This window comes from Hypanus sabinus, chromosome 16 (assembly GCF_030144855.1).
Source record: "Hypanus sabinus isolate sHypSab1 chromosome 16, sHypSab1.hap1, whole genome shotgun sequence".
In the NCBI taxonomy this organism is placed as follows: Eukaryota; Metazoa; Chordata; class Chondrichthyes; order Myliobatiformes; family Dasyatidae; genus Hypanus; species Hypanus sabinus.
In genome coordinates, this window is record NC_082721.1 from 59163847 (window position 1) to 59181830 (window position 17984).

At 40.3% G+C, this 17984-nt stretch overlaps 1 protein-coding gene across 5 annotated transcripts in view; it reads left to right on the forward strand.

Moving 5' to 3' along the window:
- The window catches only part of LOC132406344 (zinc finger protein 653-like), a 63745-nt gene that overhangs the window by 13773 nt on the left and 31988 nt on the right, over positions 1–17984 (forward strand). For all 5 annotated transcript variants that reach the window (XM_059991888.1, XM_059991889.1, XM_059991892.1 and 2 more), the window contains 2 exons: positions 3541–3625; positions 16303–16414. In XM_059991888.1, coding sequence (XP_059847871.1) covers positions 3541–3625; positions 16303–16414 — 197 coding nt within the window. The remainder of the gene's footprint in view (positions 1–3540; positions 3626–16302; positions 16415–17984) is intronic.

A 17984-nucleotide genomic window follows, 5' to 3' on the forward strand; every position in this document is an offset into this window, starting at 1 on the left:
TTAAAAATGTGTATAGTTAAATAAATAGTGCAAAAACAGAAAAAAAAATGTAGTTCAATGTCCATTTAGAAATCTGATGGCAGAGGGGAAGAAGCTGTTCCTGAATTGCTGAGTGTGTGCCTTCAGCCTTCTGTACATCCTTCCTGATGGTAATGAGAAGGCATGGCCTGAGTGCTGGTGGTCCTTAATGACGGACGCAGCCTATCTGAGGCACTGTTCCATGAAGATGTCTTGGATATTACAGAGGCTAGTACCCATGTTGCAGCAGACTAATTTTACATTCTGTAACTTGCTTCGATCCTGCGCAGTAGCCCCCCCACCCCATACCAGACAGTGATGTAACCAGTAAGAATGTTCTTCATAGTACTTCTGTGGAAGGTTTCGAATGTTTAAGATGACAAGCCAAGTCTCCTCAGACTCCTAATGAAATATAGCTATTGTCTTGCCTTCTTTAAAGCTGCCTCAGTATGTTACAAACAGGTTAGGTCTTCAGAGATATTACACCCAGGAACCTGAAATTGCTTACACTCTTCATTTCTAATCCCTTTCTGAAGTCCACAATCAGCTCTTTAGTCCTACTGACTTTGCAAGGTTGTTACTATGACACCATTCAACTAGCTGGTGTATCTTGCTTCTGACTGCTCTCTTGTCACCATCTGAGATTCTGCCAACAATGGTTGTATCATCAGCAGGTTTACAAATGGCATTTGAACTATGCATAGCCTGCCAGTCATGGGTATAGAGAGAATAGAGCAGTCGGCTAAGCACACATCCCTGTGGTGCCTCAGTGTTGATTTTCAGCCAGGTGGAGACATTATTTTCAATCCTCATAGATTGTGGTCTTCTGGTTAGGAAGCTGAGGATCCAGTTGCAGAAGGATGTACAGAGGCCCAGTTCTCTTGCTTTTTGATCAGGACTGTGGGTATGATGGTGTAGAATGCTGAGCTGTTGTCTATAAACAGCATCCTGACATGGGTATTTGTATTCTCCAGGTGATCCAATGCCGCATGGAGAGCAATTGAGATCATGCTTGCTGTAGACCTATTATGGCGATAGGCAAATTGCAGTGGGTCCAGATCCTTGCTTAGGCAGGAGTTGATTCAATCCATAATCAACCTCTCAAAGCACTTCATAGATGTGAGTGCTACTGGACTCAGTGCTAAGGCAGCTCACCCTGCTCTCTTGAGCACTGGTATGATTGTTGACCTTTAAAAGCCAGTGGGAACTTCAGACTGTAGCAGGGAGAGTTTGAAAATGTCTTTGAACACACCTGCTTGTTGGTTTGCACAAGTTTTCCGAACCCAATCAGGTATGCCATTGGGGCCTGTCGCCTTGTGAGGGTTCACCCTCTGGAAAGATGTTTTGATGTCAGCCTCTAGGGCAGAGATCACAGGGTCACCAGATGCTGCATGGATCTTCATAGCTGTATATTATTTTCCCTTTCAAAGCAAACATAAAAGGTGTTGAGTTCATCTGGGAGTGAAGCAACACTGAATTTTTTGTCATATATAAAAGTACATCTTTCCACAGGTGCAGTAGCATCACAGGCACATAACATTATATAGCCAGCATTCACAAGAAAAACATAAATTAAAAATTATATTCAATGTTTACAAGAAAATACAGTTAGAACAAAAGAAGTCAACTTTTGTGCAAAATGCTCATAGTGTTGCTAAATCGTAGTGATTAGAGTTTTGCCAGCACGTTCAGGAACCAGTGGTTGAAGGGAAGCAGTTGTTCCTGAACCTTGTGGTCTGGGACTTCAAGCTTCTGTACCTCCTGCCTGAATAAGAAGGTGGGGAGCGGGGGTAGAGTACAAGTTGGTAAGTGATAGGCGAGACCAGGTTTTGAGAAAGGTGGGTGGGGAAGGGTGAGGGGTGCTGGGAGAGGAGGACTAGAAGAGGTAAAGAGCTAAAGGAGGAGGAATTTGATGGGAGAGGAGAGTGGAGCAGAACATGGGAGAAAAGGAAGGAGGGTAGGGATCCATAGGGAGGAGATGGGTGAAGGAGGAGAATGGAAGATGTAAGAAGGAGAGCTAGAATGGGTAATAGAGTAAAAATGAAGGATGAGGGGTAGAAATTACTACAAATTGGAGAAATTGTTATCGTCAAGTTGGAGGCTACCAAGACAAATTGCAGTGGCTGTTCTAAGGTGAATAATTGGAACTACTACTATAGATGTTTGTACACATTCTCAGCATACACTTCAGCTAATGCAATGATGTGGTTTTTGAATGTTTCCCCAAATGAAAGAGTGAAATTCTGTGACCTTTAGTTAGCTTATCTTAAAAGGATTGAGTTCTGCAGTGCTTGAAATTGAGCACATCCCAACTGAAACATAATGTTTCTGCAACCTGAATTTTATGACAGGACCCACCATTGCATTATTATCACCGTTCTCTTCCATGTAGATACAAATGCAGGGGCAATTCAATAGCATAGTGGATAATGAATTTGTTTTACAGTAGTAGCAATCACTGATCAGGTTTGATTCCTCCTGCTGTCTGTAAGGATTATGTACATTCAGTTAGCACATGTATTTCCTGCAGTGCTGCGGTTTCCTTCTACATCCCAAAGTCATGTGAGTCAGGATTAGTAAGTTGTGGACATGCTATATTGGCACTAGAAGTGTGGCAACACTTTTGGTTTGCCCCAGCACGATCTTTGGTTTGTTGATTGTTGATGCAGAAAAGGCACATTTAACTGTATGTTTTGATATTTCATTGTACATGTGACCAATAGTGCTAATCTTTTAATGATTTTTAAATGAAGGATTGATTTATTGTCACAAATTAATTAGACTCTAGGGTGTCTATTATCTTTCAATAGTAATGCTTGCTGTGCAAGCGACTATGTTGGCAGTTCGTTGATTAAAGTAAAAGCAAAACTATGGATATAATCCTTCAAGGACAACAATAGCAGGTGGAGTGTTTGCGCTTATGAGATTACAATTAATTAAAAGAAGCTTTGTTAAAGGTGTAATAGCAATATTCTAAATTAGTTAATTAAATTTCAATTTAACAGCTTGATTCATGGGGTTGGACCAGCAGGAAGTGCATCTTTACAAATCTGATCAGGTATTAGTGCTATGTATTGCAATATCTAGTTTTGAGCAGTTCTGCAACAAGCTTGTACTCAGCGTTGTCATGGATCTCCCATCTATCTCATAATCCCTTTGACCCCTACCCTCAGGCGGGAGGGTCCGAAGCTTCGGACTAGGACTGTTAGGATGGGAAACAGCTTCTTCCCCCAGGCCCTGAGACCACTCAGGTCTCATTACATGTGAAGCACCAGGAGTATTATACTGTTTAGCTTTTTACTTGTGTTGCAATGCACGTTACGCTGAATGTCAATCTTTTGGAATAAGTTAATTGTTAATTTGTACATTATATTACTTTGATTTGTGTAAGTTATATGTACTATGTTGTGCACCTCGGTTGGACTATTGTTGGTGTACATGTATGTGGTTGAATGATAATGAACTTAAGATTGAAATCTGTCTAGCACACAATTACTGTGATTTTGTTCTTTACTCCTGCAGATGTGATAGGAGAGAGAACTGTCGTTGATGGCTCTGGATTGCCTCCAGATCAACCAAGTGAAAATGCACAGGATGTGCCACATAAGTGAGTGCTAAGCTTCTGTGATCAGGCTTTTGGTTTCATTTCTCCACCTTGTGTTTCCACTCATACTTTGTGTTTTTTTGAATCTCCCATGTTATATGTACCTTGACTAATTAGGCAAAACAAATAGAAATGATAATTATTCGTATAGAAGACAAAAAGAATACAGAACAATATAGGCAATCTTTCACAATAGCTGTGCAGTGACTACACTATGTTGAGAAAAATTCCAAACATAGATCTTAAACTGAAGTAAATTGGTTGATTATTTTCACATGTACTAAAGTACAGTGAAAAGCATTCCATCCATACAGATCATTTCATCGCATCACTGCATTGAGGTACAAGAAAGAAAAAACAATAATAGAGTACAGAATAAAGTGTTATGGTCACAGAGAAAGTGCAGTGCAGGCAGACAACAGAATACCAGACCACAAGGACGTAGATTGTGAGGCCAAGAGTTTTTCTTAATGGTAACAGGGCATTGCATTGTAAGAGCTTGCAGAGGGTTGTGGACTCAGGCTGCTCCATCATGGGTGCAATCCTCCCCATCTTCAAGAAAAGATGCCTCAAGAAGACAGCATTCATCATGAAGCATCATCACTACACAGGGCACGCCCTTTTCTTGTGAAGACCCACACTTAACGGTTCAGGAGCATCTTCTTCCGCTCTGAACAGTCCATGAACCCATGAAAACTACCTCATTATTAATTTTTCTTTGCACTTTTGTTTTATTTTAATGCTAAGACATTTCTCTTTAATTATTTACTTGAATTACATTATTTACAGTAATGTTATTTTTTGCTCTGTATTACTACCAAAAAAAAATTTCATGTCATATAAAACAGTGATATTAACTTGATTCTAATCAAGTGTAGGCTGTGTAGGCTGAGTACATAGGATGCAGGAGTAGAATTAGGCTATTTGGCCCATCGAGTCTGCTTTGTCATTCTATCATGGTTGATTTATTATCCCTCTCCACCCCACTGTCTTGCCTTCTCTCCATAATCTTTGATGATGGGGAGAACCCTTGGGGAAAGCTGATTTTAGTTTTGTGCTCCCTTTGGACTCGAGCAGAGCAGGTACCATACTAAGCTGTAATACCTCTGGATAGGATGCCTTCTGTGGTGATACAAATTAGTGAGGATCAAAGGGACTTGCTGAATTTCTTTGGTCTCCTGAGGAAGTAGAGGTACTGGTGAACTTCCTTAACCAGGGTGTCAAGATAATGGGACTGAATGATGCCTCCATTAATCTTTCACAATAGCTGTGTGGTTGACTGCAGTGTACTATGCCAAGGGAGGTCCCAAATATAGATGATACTGTGAATGATTAATGGAGGCAGACAGAGACAGATTTCCTAGGCAAATCGTGGACCGAGGAGGAGTCTTCCAATTCCACCCCTGTTCACTACCCTCTTTGTCATCACTTGCCTGTCATCATACACCCCTCCTCAGTCCACCAGTCACTTCGCAACTCCCCTTCTCCTTTATACTGGCCATCTCCCCTCTCTGGTGTCAAACCTGATGCAGAGTTTTAACCTGAAACATTATCAATTTCCCCCCCCCCCCCACAAAAAAACAAATGCTGTTCAACTCATAAGTTTCTCTAGCAGATTATTAATGGACAGATTTCTTTTCATTGAAACATCAGGGCACAGTCTCAGAATAGAAGGATGTCCTATTAGAACAGATGAGGAATTTCTTTAGCCAGAGGTTGGTGAATCTGTGGAATTCATTGCCACGGGCAGTTGTGACATTGAATATATTTAAAGCAGAGGATGATAGGGTGTCAAAGTTTGCTGGGAGAAAACTGAAGAATGGAGTTGAGAGGGATAATAAATCAGCCGTGATGGAACAGACTCATTGGGCTGAATAGCCTAATTCTCTCCTGTCTTATGGTCATAGGATTGCTCTTGGGATGTGTATGAAAATGATTACTGTGTGGGTGACGTTCAGCTTAGTTTAGTCAGGCTATGTTTCACTCAGCGATCATTGTCCAAGGCAGACTTAAAGTCTTGCTTTTGATAAAGAAAACACAGATTTTGATAAACAAAATCTGTCTATAGATTTCAGGTTTCACCTTGGAACTGGTGGTCAAAAGCTGAAAGACTTTTAACAATCTGATGGATATCAGACTCAAACCCATCACCTTCAGTAGTAACATATTTAGTTTTAACATCATATATTTTCATAGCAAAATTGTTTTAGGATTTTTTCAGTAAAACCTGGTGCACTGTGATTTTTCCATTTGCTCATAGTAGGAGACCAATTAACTGCAGGAAATGTTGTCTTGTTGGAACAGTACAGATCATTTAGTCAACAATGTTGTGCCGTTATTTTAACCTACACTAACCCTTCCGCACTGCATAGCCTTCCATCTTTCTTTCATCCATGCACTTATCTAGGAGACTCTTAAATGCCCCTAATGTATCTGCCTTCACCACCACCACCACTGCAGCATTCAGTGTCCATCTGCTCACTGTGTAAAAAAAAAAATCAACTGGCTCTGAAATTCCACCCCCCACCCCCGTACTTCCTTCCAAACACCTTGAAGTTTGCCCCCTCATATTGTTCATTTCCAAAGTAGGAAAGCTCCCAGTAGTTTACACAGGTAAGAAAGAATGAATTGCTGACTTTTGATTTCCTCTGTTGTTTACCAGTGCTCATCTGTGATATGTAGGGAGCTCTTCTTTTGTTTTAGTTTTATAATTATGCACCACACACATTCTAAAGTTGCCTATTTTAAGCCAGTTAAAAAGCACTGGAGAGATTAAGCAGGTCAGGGAATGTTTGTGGAGCCAAATGGACAGTTGCTGTTTTGGGTGAAGATGTTTCAGTAGTGTTACTTTACAGCCTTGGGAAATGTGAGGTCATGTTGAAAAGTAGATTAAACTCCCAAGCAAGTTTAAAGCGCAATTGAGATTGTGATGGTGGATTAGAAGTCAAAGTTCAAAGCAAATTTATTATCAAAGTGCATATATGGTACCATATACTACCCTGAGAATTATTTCCTTGAAGGCATTCACTATAGAACAAAGAGATAGACTGTAACATTGGAACCGAATTAGGCCATTTAGCCCATCGAGTTGTTTCATCAAGGCTGATCCATTTTTCCTCTCAACCTCATTTTCCTGCTTTCCATAACTTTCACACCCAGACTAATTGAGAACCTCTCAACTTCTGCCTTAAATACACCCAATGACCAACCTCCACAGCCACCTGTGGCAACGAATTCCACAGATTCACCACCCTCTGGCTAAAGAAATTCTTCCTCATCTTTGTACTAAATGGATGTCTCTCTATTCTGAGGCTGTGCCCTCTGGTCCAAGGCTCCCACACTACGAGAAATATCCTCTTCACTTCCACTCTCTCTAGGGCTTTCAGTGTTTGATAAGTTTCAATAAGTCCCCCCTCATTCTGCTAAATTCCTCATATGATAACCCTTTCATTGCCACAGTTGATCTTGTGAACTTCCTCTGAACCCACTCCAATGCCAACACATCCAATTGTAGATAAGGGGCCCAAAACTGTTCACAATACTTCACGGCAGGCCTCACTAGTGCCTTGTGAAGCCTCAGCATTACACCCTTGCTTTTACAAATCCCATTTCCAGAGAAGTTGGGTTATTTTCCAAAATGCAATAAAAACAAAAATCTGTGATATGTTAATTCACGTGAACCTTTATTTAACTGACAAAAGTACAAAGAAAAAATTTTCAATAGTTTTACTGACCAACTTAATTGTATTTTGTAAATATACACAAATTTAAAATTTGATGGCTGCACCACACTCAACAAAAGTTGGGACAGAGTTAAAATAAGATTGAAAAGTGCACAGAATATTCAAGTAACACCGGTTTGGAAGACTCCACATTAAGCAGGCTAATTGGTAGCAGGTGAGGTATCATGACTGGGTATAAAAGTAGCATCCATCAAAGGCTCAGTCTTTGCAAGCAAGGATGGATCGTGGCTCACCCCTTTGTTCCAAAATTCGTGACAGAATTATTAGTCAGTTCAAAGGAACATTCCCCAACGCAAGATTGCAGAGAATTTAGGTCTTTCAATATCTACAGTACATAATATTGTGAAAAGATTCAGAGAATTCAGAGACATCTTGGTGCGTAAAGGGCAAGGCTGGAAACCACTGTTGAATGCGCGTGATCTTCGAGCCCTCAGGCGGCACTGCCTAAGAAACCGTCATGCTACTGTGACAATTATAGCTAGCTGGGTTCGGGAGTACTTCAGAAGACCATTGTCACTTAACACAGTCCATCGCTGCATCCAGAAATGCAACTTGAAACTGTATTAGGCAAGGAGGAAGCCATACATCAACTCTATGCAGAAACGCTGGCGAGTTCTCTGGGCCCGAGCTCATCTCAGATGGATCGAAAGACTGGAACCGTGAGCTGTGGTCAGATGTCCACATTTCAGCTAGTTTTCGGAAAAACGGGTGTTGAGTTCTCCGTGCCAAAGATTAAAACGACCATCCTGATTGTTATCAGCGAAAGGTGCAAAAGCCAGCATCTGTGATGGTATGGGGGTGCATCAGTGCCCACAGCATGGGTGAGTTGCATGTATGTGAAGGTACCATTGACTCTGAGGCGTATATTAGGATTTTAGAGAGACATACGTTGCCATCAAGGCGACATCTCTTCCCAGGATGTCCATGCTTATTTCAGCAGGACAATGCCAGACCACATTCTGCACGGGCTACAACAGCGTGGCTTTGTAGACACAGAGCGTGTGCTTGACTGGCCTGCTGCCAGTCCAGATCTATCTCCTACTGAAAGTGTATGGCACATCATGAAGAGGAGAATCAGACAACAGAGACCACGGACTTGAGCAGCTGAAGTCTTATATCAAGCAAGAATGGACAAAATTTCCAATTGCAAATCTACTACAATTAGTATCCTCAGTTCCAAAATGATTAAAAAATGTTAATAAAAGGAAAGGTGATGTAACACAATGGTAAACATGCCTCTGTCCCAACTTTTGTTGAGGGTGTTGCAGCCATCAAATTCTAAATTTGTGTATATTTACATAATACAATTAAGTTGGTCAGTAGAACTATTGAAAATCTTTTCTTTGTACTTTTGTCAGTTAAATGAAGGTTCAAGTGAATTAACATATCACAGATTTTTGTTTTTATTGCATTTTGGAAAATATCCCAACTTTTCTGGAAATGGGGTTTGTATATTCTAGTCCTCTTGAAATGAATGTTAACATTCCTTTGCCTTCCTCAGCACTGACTCAACATGTAAGTTAACCTTCAGGAAATTCTGCACAGGGACTCCCAAATCCTTTTGCACCTCAGATTTTTAAATCTTCTCCCCATTTGGAAAATAGTCTACACTTATATTCTTTCTACCAAACTGCATGACCGTACACTTCCTGACACTGTATTTCCTCTGCTACTTCTTTGCCCATTTTCCTAATCTGTCTTAGTCCTGCAGCCTCCCTGCTTCTTCAACACTACCTGGTCTTACACTTATATTTGAATCCTCTTGCAAATTTGACCACAAACCAATCAATACTGTCATCCAAGTTGTTGATATATGAAGTAAAAAGAAGTGGTCCCAACACTGACCCTTGTGGAACACCACTAGTCACTGCCAACCAACCAGAAAAGACTCTATTTTCACTCTTTGCCTCCTGCCAATTGGCCAACCCTCTATCCATGCTAGGAAGTTTCCTGTTCTTGTTAAGCAGCCTCATGTTCTACACCTTGCCAAAGGCCTTCTGAAATCAGAAGTATACAACATCCATTGATTCTCCTTTGTCTGTTCTGCTTGTTATTTCCTCAAAGATTTCTCCTTAAGAAAAGCATGTTAGCATGCCTATTTTGCCAAGTACCCCAGGACCTCATCCTTAACAAGCAACTCCACCATCTTCCCAACCACTGAAGTCAGCCTTAATGACCTATACTTTATTTTCTTCTTCTTGAAGATTGGAGTGACATTTGCAATCTTCCAGTCTCCCAGAACCATACCAGGATCTGTTAAGAGATCATTCTAATGCCCTCCCACCACAGTCTCTTCAGCCACCTCTTTTAGAACCCTGGGATATAGTCCAGGAAGAGTGAACTTGGCCTTTTCTCCTTGGAGCGACAGAGGATGAGAGGTGACCTGATAGAGCTGTATAAGAAGAAGAGAAGCATTGATTCTGTGAATAGAGGTTTTTTCCCAGGGCTGAAATGGCTAGCATGAGAGGGCACAGTTTTAAGGTGCTTGGAAGTAGGTCCAGAGGAGATGTCAAGGGTAAGTTTTTTTTTACAAAGAGTGGTGAGTGCATGGAATGGGCTGCCGGCAACAATGGTGGAGTTGGCTATGATAGGGTCTTTTAAGACTGTTTGTACATGGAGCTTAGAAAAATAGAGAGCTATGGGTAACCCTAGTTAATTTCCTATGTAAAGGCGTGTTTGGCACAGCTTTGTGGGCCGAAGAGCCTGTATTGTGCTGTAGGTTTTCTGTGTTTTTATGGTTCATGTGACTTATCTACCTTCAGACCTTTTAGCTTCCTAAGCACCTTATCCCATGTAATATCAACTGTATTCATTTCTGTCCCCCTGACATTCTCAAACTTGTGACATTTAGTGTCTTCCACAGTGAAGATCTGATGCGAAATACTTACTCAGTTAATCTGTCATTTCCATGTCTCCCATTACTATATCTCCAGCGTAATTTTGCAGAGGTCCAATATCTACTCTCGTCTCACTTTTACTCTTTGTATATCTGGGGGAAAAGAACCTTCTAGTATTCTGTTTTATAGTTTTTGGCTAGGTTACCTTTATATTTCATCTTTTCCCTCCTTATTACTTATTTTGTTGCCTTTTGGTTTTTAAATGTTCTGCAGTCATCTAACCTCCCACTAATTTTTGCTTAATTATATACCCTCATATTAGCTTTTATGTTGTCTTTGACTTCCCTTATCAGCCACAGTTGTGTCATCTTGCCTTCAGGATAATACTTTTTCTTTGGGATGTATCTATCCTGCATCTTCCAAATTGCTCCCAGAAGCTCTCACCATTGCTTTTCTGCTGTCATCCCTGCTAGTGTCCCCTTCCAATAAACTTTAGCCAGCTCCTCTCATAATTCCCTTTACTTCACTGTAATACTTATACATCTGACTTTAGCTTCTCCCTCTCAAATTGCAGGATGAATTCTATCATATTATGATCACTGCATCCCAAACGTTTCTTTGCCTTAAGCTCCCTAATCAAATTCAGAATAGCCTTTCTCCTAGTGGTGTCAACCACAAGCTATTCGAATAAACCATTTCGTAGGCATTCTATAAATTCTTGGAGTCTAGCACCAACTTGATTTTTCAAATCTGCATATTGAAATCCCCCTTGACTATCGTAACATTGCCCTTTTAACGAACCTTTTCTAATACAATACAGTACAATGAAAAATTACACACAAAGACTGACAAACAACCTGGTGGTGTGGGACCTAAGGCTCCTGTACCTCCTTCCTGATGGCAACGGCAAGAAGAGAGCACGGTCTAGATGGCAGGGGTTCCTTGATGGGTGCTGCTTTCTTGAGACAGTGTTCCTTGTAGGTGAACTCGGTGGGGATGGCTTTCCCTGTAATGCACTGGGACGTATCCACCACTTTTTATAGGCTTTTTATTATTGGTCAGAACAATGCAGGTACCACAAGTACAATTTAACACTTAGTTGCATAACCCCTATGGACAGTAGAGAACAGGACAAGTGTTCAGAATAGCTGGGTAAGTTGAAAATAATAAAGAATGATGCATTGAGCACTACTTACTTGAAGCCTCACATAACCAGTGCTGGAAGGAATATCTTGTTGGTTCACATGAGTTAATACAAGGTAAACTGAGCAAGTGTCCTTGGTAGAGTCTGGCCATTGCTTGACTGTGCCCTTACAAAGTGCTGATGTTTAGCCTTTATAAATAAAATTCACTCACATTCATGGACTCTACAACTCATGTTCTCAGTACTATTTATTACTAATTTTTTAACATTATTATTACCTGTTTTTGTTTGTCTTTTGCACATTGGTTGCTTGTCAGTCTTAGTGTGTAGTTTCTCATTGATTCTATTGTGATTGTTCTACCATGAATGCCTGCAAGAAAATGAATTTCAGGGTAGTATATGGTGACATGCATATTTTGATAATATGTTTACTTTGAACTTTAAACTTTGGCTGTTAAGGATATTTGCTTTTGCTAGGGGGATGGGCAGCTGTAACTCTTGCTCCATCCAGTGGTAAAAATCTGCAGTTGCAGGAGGAACCATATTTTTGAATGGGGTGATAAAGCATTTACAGCAGAGAAACAAATGATTAATCTTCACATGAACCTCCTCCTCCCTGTTACTTCAGGACCTTATCCTTCTTTTACTTTCTCCTTTGTATTTCATTAACGCCTGGTTAAATATTTTCTTTGTTGCTATTCTCTGTGATAACAGATTCTAACTCTTAAAAATATTTCCCTCTTTGACTTACTTATGGCTATCTTGCATTTCTGGACCTGTTTCCCTTTGGTATAATATCCATATTTTACACTTGGTTTGCACATAAGGTTGGTTGATCTCTGGGTCTTGTGGCCAGACATTTATAAATATTTTGTCTGCAAGGTGTATTGTTTCGAAATACTCTTCCTTGATTTGCATGCATGTCTCAACTGCAGTTACCAATGACAGGTAAAAATGAGTGTCTTTATTAAAGTTAACTGAAGCACCATGCTAATGTCCAACTTAACCTGGTCAGGTACATGAATAGCTAACGGAGGTTGATAGGTTTGTGATTAGAAAGGGCAGCAAAGGTTTTAGGGAGAAGGCAGAAGAATGGGGTTGAGAGAGAAAATAAATCAGCCATGATTGATTGGTGGAGCCAAATGACCTAATTCTGCACCCATGTCTTATGAAACATTTAGAGGGATATGAGTCAAACATAAACAAGTGGGACTAGCATCGTTTAGCATCTTGGTTGACATGGACAAGTTGGGCTGAAGGACCTGGTTCCATACTATGTGACTCAATGATTATGATTCTAAGATCAGCATGGCTCCTGTGAATTTTTGATCTTTCCAGTTAAGATGGTCACTGTAACCTTTGTACATGTCCCAGTAACCAAAGTTCAAAGTAAATTTATTATCAAAGTACATATTTGTCACCATGTAAAACCCTGAGATTCATTGTCTTGTAGACATACTCAATAAATCCATAGAATAATAACCATAACAGAATCAATGAAAAACTGCACCAACTTGGGCACTCAATCAGTGTGCAAAAGACAACGAACTGCAAATACAAAAAGAAATAAATAATAAGTAAATATGCAATAAATATAGAGAAGATGAGATAGGTTGTGGGAATATTTCAATGATGGTGCAAGTGAAGTTGAGTGAAGTTATTCCCTTTGGTTCACGAGCCTGATGGTTGAAGGGTAATAACTGTTCCTGAAGCTGGTGATGTGAGTTCCGAGGCTCCTGTACCTTCTTCCTGATGGCAGCAGTGAGAAGAGAGCTTGTCCTGGTGATAGGGCTTCCTGCTGATGGATGCTGCTTTCCTGCGACATTGTTTCACATGGATGTGTTCAGTGGTGGGGAGGGCTTTACCTGTGATGGACTAGGCCATATCCACTACTTTTTGATGGATTTTCCCTTCAACAGCAATGTTGTTTCTGTAGCAGGCTGTGATGCAACCAGTCAATATACCCTCCACTACATAACTATAGAAGTATGTCAAAGTCTTTGATGTCATGCCAAATCTTCACAAGCTCCTAAGAAAGTAGTGACGCTACCATGATGTCTTCATAACTGCACTTACGTGCTGATCCTCTGAAATAATAACACATAAGGAATTTAAAGTTGCTGACCCTCTCCACCTCTGATCCTCTGATGAGGACTGGCTCATAGATCCCTGGTTTCTGAAGTCTATAATTAGCTTCTTGAGCTTGCTCACATTGAGTGAGAGTTTGTTGTTGTGGCACCACTCAGCCAGAGTTTTAATCTCCCTCTTCATCACCATCTTCAATTCTAGGAGGTAACTTATTCTATAGATTCTCCTATTGAGGAATTGCTTTATCGGTTAAAAAAATGATTTCAAGTTATTAGAAAGAGGTGACATAGGGGTCGGATAGTGTTGAATCATTGTGGATAGAGCTGAGGAACTGCAAGGGTAAAGAGATCTTGATGGGAGTTGGATACAGAGCCCCAAACAGTATAAGGACATGTCTTACAAATTACAACAGGAGATTAAAAAAAAATGCATGCCAAAAGAACGATGTTACAATAGTCATGGGAGATTTCAGTATGCCGGCAGATTGGGAAAATCGGGTTGGATGCTGAATTCCAGGAGGAGGAATTGTGGAATGCCTACATGATGGCTTTTTAGAGCAGCTCGTGGTTCAGCCTGGTAGGGGATTAGCTATTCCGGATTGGGTGTTATGCAGTGAAACAGAATTATTTAGAGAGTTTAAGGTAACAGAACGTTTGTGAGAAAAGTGATGTTTGAATTCACCCTGAAGTTTCAGAATGAGAAGCTAAGGTCAGATGTATCAGTATTCCAGAGGAGTAAAAGACATGAAGGAGGGAGTTTGCCAGAATTGACTGACAGGGATGATGGCAAAGAAGCAATGGCTGAAATCTCTAGAAGCAATTCAGAAGGCACAAGCTATGTACATCCCAAAGCAGGAGAAGTATTCTAAAGCAAAGATGACACAGCTGTGGCTAATGGGAATTCAAAGCCAACATAAGAACCAAAGAGAAAGCATATAATAAAGCAAAAATTAGTGGGAAGCTTTTAAAACCCACAGAAGGCAACTAAAAAAAGCCATTAAATAGCTAAAGATGAAATACGAAAGTAAGCTAGCCAATAATATTAAAGGGGATATCAAAAGTTACTTCAGATACATAAAATATAAAAGAGAAACGAGAGTAGATGTCGGACTGCTGGAAAACTGCTGGAGCGGTAGTAATGGGGGACAACGAAATGACAGATGAACTAAATAAGTATTTTGCATCAGTCTTCACTGTGCAAGACACTAGCAATTTGGTGGAAGTTCCAGATAACGGTGCATGAAGTGTGTGAAGTTATCATAAGTAAAGAGAAGGTTCTTGGAAAACTGAAAGGTCTGAAGGTAGGTAAGTTACCTGGACCAGATGGTGTGCACCCCAGAGTTCTGAAGGACATGGCTGAAGATATTGTGGAGACATCAGTAATAATCTTTCAAGGATCACTAGATTCTAGAATGGTTCCAGAAGACATGAAAATTTCAAATGCCATTCCACTCTACTAGAAGGGAGAGAGGCAGAAGAAAGGAAACTATTAACCAGTTAGTCAGACTTCAGTGGTTGGGAAGATGTTGGAGTCGATTATTAAGGATGGGGTCTCAGAGTATTTAGAGGCACATGGTAAAATGGGCCATAGTCAGCATGGTTTCCTCAAGGGAAAATCTTGCCTGACAAATCTATTGGAATTCTTTGAAGAGATAGCAAGCAGTATAGATGAAGGAGAATCAGTTGATGTTGTGTACTTGGATTTTCAGAAAGACTTTGACAAAGTGCTGAACATGAAGTTGCTTAATAAGCTATGAGCCCATGGTACTACAGGAAAGATTCTAGCATGGATAAAGCAGTGGCCAATTGGCAGGAGGTAAAGAGTGGGAATAAAGGGAGCCTCTTCTGATTTCCTGCCAGTGACTGGTTGTGTTCCGCAGGGGTCTGTGTTGGGACCAATTCTTTTTATGCTATATGTTAATGAGTTCGATGATAGAAATGATGGTTTGTTGCAAGGCTTGAAGACAGGTGGAGGGGCAGGTAGTTTTGAGGAAGTAGGCTGTAGAAGGACTTAGATGAGGAGAATGAGCAAAGAAATGACAGATGGAATACTATGTTAGTAAATATATGGTCATGCATTTTAGTAGACTAAATGAAAGGGATAACTATTTTCTAACTGGAGAGAAAATACAAAAAACTGAGGCACGGAGGAACATGGGAGTTCTTGTGCAAGATTCCTAATGGTTAATTTGCAGGTTGAGTCTTTAGTGAGGAAGGAACATGTGATGTTAGCATTCATTTCAAGAGGACTCGAAGGTAAAAGCAAGAATGTAATGTTGAAACTTTATAAAGCACTGGTGAGGTCTCACTTTGAGTATTATGAGCAGTTTTGGGTCCCTTATCTTAGAAAAGAAGTGCTGAACCTGGAGAAGGTTCAAAGGAAGTTCACAAAAATGATTCCAGTATTGAATGGCTTGTCATATGAAGAGTGTTTGATAGCTGTGTGCCTGCATTCAGAAGAATGAGGGGTGCCTTCACTGAAAAGTATTGAATGGTGAAAGGCCTTGATAGTTTTGATAATGGGGGAGTCTTAAGACCAGAGAACACAGCCTCAGAATAGAAGGGCATCCTTATAGAATAGAGATGAGGAGAAATTTCTTTATCCGGAGAATGGAGAATATGTGGAATTCTTTGCCATAGGTAGCTGTGGAGACCAAGACTTTATGTATATTTAAGGCAAAGGTTGGTAAATTCTTGATTGATCAGAGCATGAAGGGATAGGGAAGAAAGCAGGAGAATGGAGCTGAGAGGAAAAACAGATCGGCCATGATGAAATGGCAGAGCAGTCTCGATGGGCCAAATGGTCTAATTCTCCTCCTATATCTTGTGGTGTAAATAGACACAATCTAATCTGTGCATCCTCTTTCAGACCAAAGAGGAAAAAACGGGGTCACGTTATTGATGCTGATGGGATGTTTCAGCTGTTTCATTGTCCGCATGAAGGATGCAACCAGGTCTACATCACATTAAATAGCTTCCAGGCAAGTACCCACCTGCTATAGTTCAAACTTGTTTGAAAGATTGCAGAATCATAAGTTTGTTAGTAACTTGAGGAGGGAAAGAAAAACACCATGAATTCCTACTAACAAGAGAAAATCTGAAGATGCTGGAAATCCAAGCAATATACACAAAATAATGGAAGACCTCAGCAGGCCAGGCAACATCTATGGAAAAGACTGAACTGTTGACATTTCGGACTGAGACCCTTCATCAGGTCCTGCTGAAGATTCTTGGCCCAAAATGTTGATTGTTTATTATTTTCCTTAGATGTTGAGTTTCTCTAGCATTTTGAATGAATTCCCACTATCCTTTTTGCAAGAGGCAGGCAAGGCAACCTTGTTGTTAGAGATAACCTGGCAAGATGCAATATGGTAACAATTCTTTCAGTATTGATAAATTCGTATAGTTCCATTTGATTTGTGTGCAGTATGACAATACTTAGAAGCTAATGTCCATGTATAAGATCAGATGACTTTACAATGTGGTCAACTGATTAACCAACTTTTATTTAAAAGCACAAGAGATTCTGCAGATGCTAGAAATTCAAAACAACATATACAAAATGCTGGAGGAACTCAGCAGGTCAGGCAGCATCTGTGGATAGGAATAAACAGTCGAACCTTCGGGACTGCTGAGTTCCTTTTGCATTTTGTATGTGTTTACTTTAAAAAAAACTAGAATTGAAATTCAGCATTTTAAATATGCAACAAAATGGAAACATGATGATCAAAACAAATCAAGTTATCTTAATTTGAACAAAGCCATTGAATTAGAATAGACTGCATTCCTGCAAGAACAGCATTTTTGTGTCCACAAATGTTCCAAATAACTTACTCAAGCTAAGTATTTTTAATTTACAATGTTATTAATAAATAAATCCATGTCTTTCTTTGCCTCTTGTTGATTGTTAAAGCAGAATTTTCCTTGCTGTCACTGTTTGTAAGATTAATTTTATACCAGCCTTTCAATGCTTGAGTGGCATAGGAGCATGGTGGTTAATGTATCGCTCTGCAGAGCCAGCTGTAAAATTAAGTTTCAATTCACAGTGTTGTCTGTAAGGAGTTTCTGCGTTCGCCCTGTGACGACATGGGTTTCCTCTGGGTGCTCCAGTTTTCTCCCACATTCCAAAGATGTATGGGTTAGGGTTAGTGACTTGTGGGCATCTATGGTGGCGACACTTATGGGCTGTCCTTAGGACATCCTTGCTGATTTGATTTGATGTTCTGTAAATAATACATTTCACTATATGTTTTGATGGACTTATGACAAATAACACTAATCTTTTTTAGGTCGGCAAGGTAACATAGCCTTTAGCATAATGCTGCTACAGCACCTGCAGTCACTTGTCGGGGTCAGTTTCCACTGCTGTCTGTAAGCAGTTTGTACATTCCCCCCGTGACTGCATGGGTTTCTTTCAGGTGCTCCAGTTTCCTCCCACATTCTACAGACATACATGTTAGGGTTAGTAAGTTGTGGGCATGCTATGTTGGCGCTGGAAGCATGGTGCCAGTTGCAGGCTGCTCCCAGCATATCCTTGTTAACTTGATTTGA